At 40.7% G+C, this 11828-nt stretch overlaps 1 protein-coding gene across 1 annotated transcript; it reads left to right on the top strand.

Annotated features, from left to right (window-relative positions):
* Positions 1 to 11506, top strand: il12rb2 (interleukin 12 receptor, beta 2a). Its single transcript, XM_083768067.1, has 15 exons — positions 1 to 110; positions 942 to 1229; positions 2066 to 2189; positions 2449 to 2630; positions 2986 to 3131; positions 3452 to 3587; positions 4595 to 4665; positions 5657 to 5864; positions 6161 to 6343; positions 6673 to 6771; positions 7673 to 7828; positions 8242 to 8376; positions 9713 to 9803; positions 10146 to 10233; positions 11013 to 11506. The coding sequence occupies exons 1-15, from the start codon at positions 38 to 40 to the stop codon at positions 11481 to 11483; spliced, it is 2451 nt and encodes an 816-aa protein (XP_083624193.1). The 5' UTR covers positions 1 to 37; the 3' UTR covers positions 11484 to 11506.
* Positions 11507 to 11828: the final 322 nt, after the last annotated feature.

Genomic DNA, 11828 nt, shown 5'->3' with positions numbered 1-11828 from the left:
GGAACACATAGCAAGCCGTTATAACGGACGATGACTCATGGCTACAACTACAACAGCCTTCACATGGGCCATTACTATCATCACTGTACTGGCTGTACAGTCTTGTGTCGGTAAGTTATTGTCTCCCCTGTAGCCTAGTTTACTGTATAAGTGAATGGCATTGGATTTGGGAGCTCCAATGATAGGCAGGTTGTGTGATCCTTTGTCAAATGTTCCAAAGTGTTGATGCAAAGTGAAACTATGTACGGTATATTGTGTAAGCCTATATTCACTTTGTTTTATTATCCTAATCGTGTCTGTTGACCGTGTAGCCTACTGTGCATTTCAGATTCTCAAGTAAATAAATAAGAATGATGAATGCCTTAAATAGAACTAAATAATTGGATCTGGTCAAATTACATAAATGCAATACAACTGATGTTGTTGCCTAAATAGCCTGTCCAACACTCATGTCAAAAGAGCGAAACCCTGTGAATGGTGGAAACTACAATGTTTTTCCACTTAAGTAAAAGTATCAAGACTGCAATGTAGAAATACTCTGTTACAAGTAAAAGTCTGGAATTCACAATTTACTTGAGTGAAAGTACAGAAGTATTGGTATCAAAATTAGAAAGTACTCATTATGCCGTTTCACAAGTTTTCAAATGTATAAAAATCTTTTGAAAATAGCAGATCGGCTATTTTCAAATGGCCGGAATGTATATAGGGCTGAAGTAGATATGTACCGGTATATGTTTTGTAATAATAATCAAAAAAACTATAAAAATAATCTCTTTAAATGTAGTGGAGTAGAAGTAAAGGTACTGAATTTTGGAAATACTCCAGTAAAGTGAAAACAAAATACCTCAAATAGTTACTTCACAGTTTACACCACTGGTAAGCATTAGACATCTCAACAACAGCATAACTGCAAGATTGTCAACACTTCCTACTTTTTGCAGGTGAAAAGTCATGCACCATATGGTCCAGTGTGGAGAATGTGAATAATGTGAAGAATTTGGTCCAACGAGGCTCCAATTTGACCGTGTACTGCACCTTTACCTGCAAGGGCACGTGCATTAAGTCCATGTGGGAGAACGGGCTCAAAACGGACAACAAAAATCTAAATTCGTCCACCCTGTATCTCAATGTGATGAATGCAACAACGTCAACCTACAGCTGTCGTTGTCACAACTGTCGGCCACATCGTTATTATTATGATCCCTGTGGAATAGACATCCATACAGCATGTAAGTACTGTATCTTTAAAACAGGGTTTCTTACACCTGAGGCTGAACTTATATTGCTACATACTGTATCAGTAGTCAAAGTCAAACGTTTTCATGTCAACGACCCCCGCAGACAAATATATATATTCAAAGATTTGCACACGTTCTCACGATTTTTCAAACATAGCAGATTTACATGCACGCTCATATGAGCTTATAAAATTATCTGCTATTTTTGTATAAACTTATAGCTTTCCCAGTTTTAATGAGTTAACCAGTGGGTGGGTACTCAAAAGTGGGTTTTGTCTTTTGCTGATTGTTTACAATGACTCAATTTCCAAGAACAGATGTTCTTCTGGTAGGATCGCAGGCAAAGAACAACTTCAACAGAGGAAGATGTTGTTACTGTAGTTCAAGTATTATTGAGCCATTTATAGCTACATGGTCAAAGCAGTGGATAAACACTGGTTTAATAGAATAGAGCTTGTTGTCAGTCCTCCACTGGCTTTGTTACATTGTGATTCACTGAAACGGAACTGACTAGTATTTTGAGTAAAACCTTGTTTTTCATCTCTTGAGTCAAGCTCAACAAAAACGATACTGTAGTTCTGCATTTTCATTACTGCACAAAGCAAGTTTCAGAACAAACTTTGGGTGTGCAACAGAAATAAGAGGGCTGGTTCTGTTAAAAGCTATAAAGATGCAAGTTAAGAACATAAAAGAAGTACTGTACCAAGAGGTATACAGTTGTAATGCAAGCTGGATATTGTAATACAGCTTCAAATAGTTTGCTCACTTTGCTGCGTTCCTTAAGCATTTGTATCTTTCTGTGTTTCATTCCTTTCCTCTTTGCATAGTTTCACCAGCCATCCCTAACAATATAAAGTGCAACCAGTTTGTCACACGTAGTGAAGTGAGAGAGGTTGTGTGTACCTGGAATAGAGGAAAGGACACCTTTCTCAATACTTCAAACAACTTGTGGTGAGTTTCAAAGAGAAAGAGAAACGTGGAAGGAGTTCATGAGTCACGCAAACCTGTCCGGTAACATAATGGAATTACACTCATTCCCATTACACTTCTCATTTTAAGAAAGGCAGTGAGAAATAATTTGTGTTCATATAATGCTGATTTTAATATGATACATGGATGATGATGATATGGTATGTCATACTGTACATCATCATGAAACAACAGACACTTATACCTGTGATGACAGAAACCTCTACCTCATGTATTCCAGGGTGAGGACAATATCCGGAAATCACACAAATGAGCCTAAGTCCTGTGAAAGCCCTAGCAATGGATCAAGTGCCAGTTTCGAAGTGCACAGCTCTGTCCAAGGAATCTCTGTGTGGGTCCATGCACACAACATCCTGGGCTCTGAGTTGTCGACTGTCTACAACTTCACAATCACTAACATTGGTATTTGTCTTTCAGTCAAATCCCATAATTTGAATTCATGCTTTAGATTACAGTGGCCTTAGACATTCATGTTCAGAATCAGAATCAACTTTATTCACGATTGCATGTTATTCATTTTTTGTGTGCAGGAATAGCAGGAATGCACAGTTATAATAATAAAACGTCCAATATACATAAGGGGCAGGATTAAGGGAATTAGCAATGGATAGATGGCACTATGGAAGGTGCTTCTCGTGCAGATGGAAAACATGTCCAGCATATAAAGAAATTACAGCTTCATGTGCATGTTTAAAGTTAGATGGGGAAAATATATAAAGCAGAGTTTGACTATTTTCTCATTTCTGTGTTTCCACAGTGATGCCATCACCCCCTGTTTTAGCCTCAGCTGAGTGCTCTTCCCGGGGCTGTAAAATCAAGGTGGAACAGGCTCAAAGGACTCAATACCTGGAGATGCAATACAGGATCACAAATCAACAGACATGGAAGACCTTTTCAAACTCTGTAAGCTCACTGCTATTATAGCTTTGCTACATACATTTATTTGATATAAAGAATTGTGGTTTTGGTCATCATGAAGACTGTGCAAGACGTGCAACCTCGCAAAATCCATTTCAGGAAGCCTCATCCAGATGCAACTTAATTAAGATTAAACCAACATTCCTCCTCCACACCTGTGACACAGTACTGCAGGCTAATGTCATTAAAATGCCTTGCTATTGGTCTAGAATGGTAGATGGAAATAAGGTTGAATTTGTTCATGCAACATATACTGTACATGAAGGAGAATGACAGACTGATAACAGAAGCATTGTGACTTGCAGATGAGTCCGTTGAGGGTCCAGTCGGTCTCCTCTCTGGAGCCCATCACTCAGTATGATTTTAGAGCCAGAACCAGGTTCAGCACTGGACTGTGGAGTCAGTGGAGCAAAAGTAAGACTAACACGACTCAAGAGGAAGGTAAGCACACACACACACACACACACACACACACACACACACACAACACACAACACACAACACGCACACGCGCACACGCACACGCACACGCACATAGACATATAATATATACAGTATATGCACTCTTCCTGATGAAGCACATTCAGACTGTAGTCCACTTGCCAGAATGTGAACCCAGGCATGTTGGGTACACCTGTACACCAAAGTTTTTTGTTAGACATGTTGAGTATGGGTCCTCCTCAGCATGTAGAAACTGCTGGATGCTAACAAATTATGTTTCAGTAACATACTGGAATAACAATGTGCAAAAATGTCTTCCATTGCTTTTAAGATATGCCAAGTTTGTTAATTTTATGCTTCACCAAAGTTGCTCCATTTAATGATATGTACCAGTAAAACATCAATAGACAAGAATACTACATTGCCTTATATGTAACATTACCTGAGCACAGTCATAAACTAGAACACGGTACTATAACAACCATGTGGTACCTAAGCTACATCTATTTAATTTTATTCTATTTATCCATTGAACAACTCTTTTGCAAGATTTTGCAAGATCTAGTGACCTGGGCGAGATAGGTATTAGTCACTTATAGTGCAAGTCAATACACAGTCAAAATGTTTCAGACAAACAAGCACAACTATTTACACCATGAAACGTCTCAGTTCTTCTCCTGGTGCTCTGAGTTTGAAGTAAAATTGTTTCTACAAGCTTAATGGCTAAGATGACGAAGCCTTACCACACTTACCACAAACAGGAACATTCTGTTCTGTGACGCCTTTGGAGAGATATTGTACAGTAGCGTAGCTTGCTAATTTTCTCTTTCTGTTTTGTCTGGTCTGTTACTGAAAAATTTGTTTTCCAGCCTTTTGTTTAAAATGTATTTATTTAACTATCTCATGGAGAGCCTACATGTCGTCTTTTGTTTTGGAAAAGCGCTATATAACAAAATGTATTATCATTATTATTTGTGTGACAATTTGAAAGTGATACTGTTTTACAGCTCCCAAAGAACTGGATGTGTGGTATTGTAAAGCTTCCAATGAATCAAGTTCTGTAACCGTACACTGGAAGGTGAGCAACAATTCATTTTATTTCCAACAGTCCCAGTCATACAGTAAAGTACACACCTCCCTGGCCCTGCACAATCCAAATACAAATACAAAATGTATTGCATTCATCATCATGACTGTCACTAACTGGTGCACCGTGCACTTGACTCCTGCACTCAGGAACTTTCTATATTATATTGCTGTTAACACAATACTTCCTCAATATTAAATGATGAGCTTTGTCTGTCATCTATACACATGTAAATTCTACACTGCAATGTTATGTTAAGTTGGCATAATACATGGATCACCAATGTATCATGAGGATGTCTCTGCCACAGACACAGTACATGTGCTCTGTCTCTGTTCCCCTTCCGTTCTTCTGTTCTCTCTGTGTAGCAGTGTGTACTGTACTGTGGTAAAATTGCTAAGTACCATTTACTGTATAGGCCATTTACTGTATAGGCCTATACAGTATGTGGGTTTGTCGTTGTCGTGTCCTAGCCTTATAGTCATACCCCCTGATCTGTTTTCACTTGTATTTTCTACACAAACCTAAAGGTCAGCTCTCAACCACTTATGAGGTGCAGCAATAGACCACATACTCCCCATCCCCCACATACAGTACACACAGGCATGAGGCATACACTGTAGTGTACGCACAATTGCACATACATTCATCAAAACTAACATGTACAACAAGTATGAGAGGTAAGTGAAACCCAGACTAGACACATAACAGTTTCAGGTTACAAGAAAAGGGAGAACTCCTGGGTCCTTAACGCTATGCATCCTTTGGATATACAGTATAGGCTACTGTATGTACAGTATCTATATGGTCCATGCTGCAGGGCAGACAGCCTCCCAGTTCCTTTTCTTGTGTGTCTCCTTATGTGATAATCACCAAGTGCAAATAACAACATTGTTGATAGTTTTGTGACAGAAAGTGGTGGCAGACTTGACTTGACTCTTTCTATGAAAATAACAAAATGTAAACTTTTCTTTCACGGCAGAGGGTGGATGCCTCTAACACGAGTATATCAGGATACACGGTCAGAGTGCACAACCCCGATACAGGACATTATACAGACAAGTACCTCCCTTATCCTGCCAGTCATCATTCAGTCGAGTCCTGCGTCAGTTGTGAAGTGTCAGTGTTTTCCAATAACTCCAAAGGCCAATCTCCGCCTGCCAAGATTTCCACTCTTTACAAAAACACAGGTATAGTTGATTCTCCGCTGTGGACAGCACACTCACTCTGATGTAGCTAGATGTAGCTAATTCAAGTCAAAGTCATGTCAAAGTTTATTAAATTGTATAAGCAGAGATATGCCTTCATAATGTTCAAAAAAGTGCAAGCTTTGTACCATGTGAAATAACATTTATTAGGCTACCTCCTGTCTAAATTGACTAATTTTCCTAAATTTACAGAAATGTCAAGTTAAGAACCACGGCTTCAGTTGTAATGCACCTTTATTTATTTATAATAGTATGTCCTATGTCCTCTCCTCTCCCAGGTGAGCCCCTTCAGGGGGTTCATGTGATTGTAAATAACAGCAGTGTCGATATCTTCTGGAGACAGCCTGAAATGACAGCACTGCACACTGGATATCTTGTAGAGTGGTACCTGGCAGATCAAAAGAAGAAAGAACTGCAGTGGGTCAGACTTGGCAAGGATAACAACCATGTGGTCATCACAGGTACAAAGAGGAGGAATGCTCCATTCAACCCCTGCTCATGATTTCACATCCAAAACACATCTTTCATTCAGTTCATCACTAAGTTAGCCAAATACATAAAGTATTGTAGAAACTCATATCAAGACAACATTGTGACTTCTTTACTTGTCAACAACCTATAATATTGTTGAATTCATGCATTTAAAATGCTAGTAGTGAGAAATTGGAAGAACTGATCAGTTACACTTCTAATACCAGGACTGAATGGGAATGGGTTCCCACTCTAATGTCTTTTGTTTTCCTTGACACCCTTTCTGTTGACTCTTTTTGTACTACCCCCTCCTCTGCAGACTTGAAGAAATCTGAGTGCTATGATGGAGCAGTTTATGTGTTCTACGAGGGCTCAGTAGGCAGAACTACCTTTATGGATGTCAGCACTTCAGACTCAGGTAAGACTCGAGAGGAACTGAACCGTGTTTATACCATTTGACCAGGGGGGCAGTCAGACAGATATTTTGTGAAGCCACTAAGGAAATCGGGATTTCCTGAAAATTCATATAATGGCCTGTTGTGGCGCTGTCATTGGGCTCAAAAAAAACCCATAGCTCCATAGAGATCCATGTATTTGGGCCCAACTTCACCTAGACTGTATTACCTTAATAAACATGGTCATGAATACTTCCAGTCACTAGTTTAAAGTCTCATTTCTAATGTCATAATATTCTTTTTGGAAAATTATGGTCCCATTTATTTAAAAAATGACCATAAAGTCGCGTATGTTCTGAGGGGCGTGGCTAGCGTTACAGTCTATGAACGGGATCCCCCACCCACTCGAGTCAAAATAAAAACCAACGAAGAAGTAGGGGGGAAGTCCCGCCTCGTTGTCTGGGCCAGCCAATGGCCAGCTGGGCCCAAACGGATCTAGAAAGATGGCGATTCACAATTCAAGGACTGACAGGCTTCATTTTACGTCCATGTCAGACCCGGAGAACGCTTTGTCCATATTTTTTTTACAGTCTATGCATTTGACCTGTATGGGAGAAATAATTTCATCAAACATTCTCCCTATTTTATTATTTACTAGAAATTAACATCAAACTGATTCCCACTGATTTAGCTAGCCAATTACAGTCAAGTCGCCCCTGTGATCATGTGTAAGTAATTAATCATGTTTTTACAACAAACGTTTAAAATCTTCGCATTTGCGGCACCCCCTTTGGATTAAAATGGAATTTTGACTTTTGGCTCTGTTGATTAAACCACCCTCGACATGTGATTAAAAATTGGGGTTGAGGAGGAATGTTACATAGTCCAGCTTTAATCAATGTTATGCTTTCATATGGTTTACAGTTCCGACAGGAGGGCCTCTGGTCAAAGTTGACAATGATAATGGGGACACAGCAACTGTGACCTGGTCAGAGATTCCGAGGAACCAACGAGAAGGATGCATAAGCAACTATACCATTTACATAAGAAACATGGATCATAACAAAGATCTTCCCCCCTGTAAGTAAAGTGATGCCACACAATAGCACTTATTCCACTAACAATCTTTTTTTTTTTATGGTTCACAGATGTTGTTGATTGATTGATTGATTGATTGATTGATTGATTGGAACGCTTAATACATCATGTCGGGTCGTAGTGGGTGCTCCTGGGATGCAGACAATGAGATGTGTTGGTTATTTATTGCTGGTTCAAGTCTTCTGCAAATTAATATTTTATTTATGCAAACAAAACTGACATCAGTTTCGGTCAGATCACGGTCAGTTGTCTTTTCACGCTGCACCAATAAATGGTCGGTTTCTCAAGTAGTATTCTTCACACTGTCAGATATAGATTAGTCCCCTTTCTGAGACAAGGGGCCTGCAAATTGTAACAGCTCCATATTCTTCTGTGCATATGATTTTGTGTTCAAGGTCATATACCATCCTCAGAGATGATCTATACCTTGAAGGACCTGGCTCCTGGCTCCTATATTGTGCAGATGACAGGTTGGAATGCCAAAGGAGAGGGCCCTCGAGGTACTGATGATGTTATTAACATTATCCAGCGTAAGTATTCTTCAAGTTCTGTTTAATCTGGGGTATTTTTTGTGATTACTGATTACATTTGTCCCACAGTTATTATTGTAACTATTTCATGCATCTGAAGGGCCCTTTTTCCCCCACTTATTTTTTATATCTTTTTTATCCCACGATTTTGTAACCCATTTTTCACCCCTGTGTCAATCATCTAATGTGATCCTGGGCGCTACACACCCTCCACCAACCTAGTCCCCATATATGGGGGACAAGGGGAGAGCAACGGACTTGAACTCATGCTTCCTTCATGCCTGAGTGTCCACGTTGCTCCTTTACACCTGACAGGGGGGAGTTTCCCTGGTTGGACGTAGCGCGTGGAAGGAACACGTTATTCCAACCAGTTCCTTTCCCCTCCATCAGGCGCCCCGGCTGGCCAGGGGGAGGCAGTTTAGTGACCAGGATCACTGCATGTTTTTTGTGAGGGTACCTATACCCTAGGGGACACGGGGAGAACCTGCAAACTCCACACAGAAAGGCCCTTTCACCAACCCCGCCTTCGGGTATGGGCACTGATGACGCGGAGGAGGAAACACGCCGCCAGCATGCACCCACAGCGTCCAGAGCGGGAATCGAACCCAGGACCTTCTAGCTGTGAGGCGACAGCACTACCAACTGTGCCACCGTGCCCCCAGTTATTGCTCTCTTCAGACCGATGTAGTCATCATTTTTACAGCTGGCACCCCCCAAATGATCTTGTGCCTATTTAGCGCGCTTGGGTGTGTTCAATCAGGGCACACTAGTATGCACAGTGGTCTGATGCAATCAGGGCACACTGCTGTCTTATGCACAGAGTTCGTGCTCTGCGGCTGCGCTAAGACCAATTAAAGGTGGTCTGATGAACCAGTGCAGTGATGGTGCAGATATTCACAATGAGCACACACACTGATTAGTCAAAATATACATCCGTACATCACATTCAACAATTTAAGTGTCAAGTGATATGGTAGACTATACAAAGAAATTAAGAAAAAAAAGGAAATCGTTTTTGTATTTTTGCAAGCACTTGATTCTTCATTTTACTACTATACATGTGCAAAATATATGCATGCTTTGCACTTGCATTTGTTTTAGACTGTGATTGCACAATGTTTTATATAGCCTTGTGTGTGTATGTGGCCCACACAGTGTGTGTGTGTGTATGTGGGGGGGTCCTGCCTTGATCAATGTGCATACGTGTATGTACATGCAGTTGCATGTTTGTTTGTGTATGTTAGTGTACACATAAGCCAGGCAACAGGATATTAGTATCCATTGTTTGTAAGCTTGTCATTAGCTTTAAATCCTTTTTCTTCTGTCACTATTTCAGAGAAGAGACAAATAACACCTGCTACCGTTATAGTGGCCATACTCATCATACTCATGGTTCTTCTGTGCATGATCTCAGCACTACGGAGGAGGTATTGGGGACACAGTGACAAACCTTACACTGTTTGAACAATATTAAAAGTCCCTATAACTTTGTGGAACTGTCATTCCATTAGTTCTGCACTACTAGATACTGTAGATGAGAATTGTACGAACTCATTTACAAGTGAACCACACAACAAAGAATACTCAATAGATTGTTGTATGTTTAATGGTAAATGTCTTCACCTTGAGGAAGGTAGTGCACACACAAGGTGCAAGACAAGCAAAAGTAACACACAAGAGACTGATGAAGATCTGATTGATCTAAAGGTTTTTTTTCATCACCAGTGTGCAGACTATTCTCATCTTTAATTCTCATCTTGTTCCACTAGGTTCTGTAGGATTTTAGGTTGCTGTATGCCAGTTACTGTACCAGATCCAGCTAACAGTAAATGGGCAAGAGAATGTTCCACAGAGAAGGTATAGTGCGGATTAATATACTGTACATATTCATTATATTGTCTATGTCGGGAAGAAACCTATATCTCCATATCTCATCTTTTTATTTGTATTTATTTATTCATTAATTCATCTTATACATCATCATACGACAATGTTATGAAAACCTCTACAAGCTTAGCTCACAGTACGTGCTGCAACACGTTGTGAGCTTGTAGATCTGCTTTATTAGCCGGGGAGCCACAGGCCCAAAAGCTCAAGGAATAGAGATTAACCTGTGATGCCATGACATACTTTTACTATTTGTGTTTTTTCCATTCACTTGGTCATTAAGGTCCACAGAGGTCTGCTCTGCCGGAAACATTGCAAAACAAAGTTATGACCATTTTGTATACCACACCATAGAAGACCAATATTTCTTCATACTTTAAGTAGCATGTGACAACTAGGGGGTTTTCATGATTCTGAATCCATTCCTTGGAATGGATTTTTCGCGACCAAATTAATAGAAAAAAGTAAAAACACGAATAAAAAGTATGTCATGACATCACAGGTCCTCTCCAATTTTGGGTGACTGGCTCCCCCGCTATATAGTTTAGTTTAAAGCGGTTAAGTCTGGCTCTGGATTCCAAAACTCCATTTGATCAATTGCGACGGTTCTTTTCCAATTTCCTGAAAAGTAACAGTTTTGGACATACAAACTATGTGTCGCCTGACATCTACAAGATATGCATTTTGTATTGAAGTAACAATTTGACTGGCCTCACCTTTCCTTACCTAACCCTGTATGCTCCCAACAGGGAAAACTGAACCTCCTGCTCCAGCTGAGTACCTCCAGTGCGAGTGAGGAGGAAGAGGAGGATGAACTCAGTACTGTGGAGGTTGAGGAGCTGCAGGTCGAGAGCAGCAGCAGCAGCAGCTCCACTGATGTCTCCTCAGTCCTCGTCCTCCCCCAGGACGGGCTGAGCCCTGTGACGGAGCCGGCCGAGGTGAAGCAGTATCTGCACACGTCGTACATCAAGAGCTACTCCCATGAATCGGACAGCTCCGATTACACGCACAATTCACAGGACACCACTGTCGACTACGTGTCGTCGCACAGGTCAGGCATAGAAGAAGAGCAGAATGAAGAGGATGATGAGGAAGATGGCATGGACGTGATGGGCTTCTTCCCCAGTGACAATCCCTTCTTGGGCTCTGTGGTGTGCGGGGGGAAGTTGACTCTGGACGGCGTCAAAATCAACTGCAGTGACTTCTTACACAATGCATAGCAAGAACGCATAGCATTGGTAACACAAGCTGAGACTGGAGTTTTGTTTTACATAAATCATGTTTTTAACTAGGCAGAATAATAGCTGGAATTGGTGTTTTTTCCCCACCTGAAATTAAAAGGTGAAAAACAAACCGTATTTTCAAGTAGCGTCATCAGCTTGAAGATCAGTTATTTACTTCACCTGGTTTCAGATGGGCACACACTACACACTGCTCTCCACATTGAAACCAAACAGCACTGTATACGGATTGCATATCTTGTTTCACAGGATTGTCAGGTAATCTAGCTCCAGTAGCTGCAGTAGACAGACTAGACTAACAGTCGTTTCACTCTCCTTCCATCA

This window comes from Protomyctophum parallelum, assembly GCF_964188405.1.
Source record: "Protomyctophum parallelum genome assembly, chromosome: 6".
NCBI classification, from domain to species: Eukaryota; Metazoa; Chordata; class Actinopteri; order Myctophiformes; family Myctophidae; genus Protomyctophum; species Protomyctophum parallelum.
This window is presented reverse-complemented; position numbering and strand designations above follow the sequence as displayed.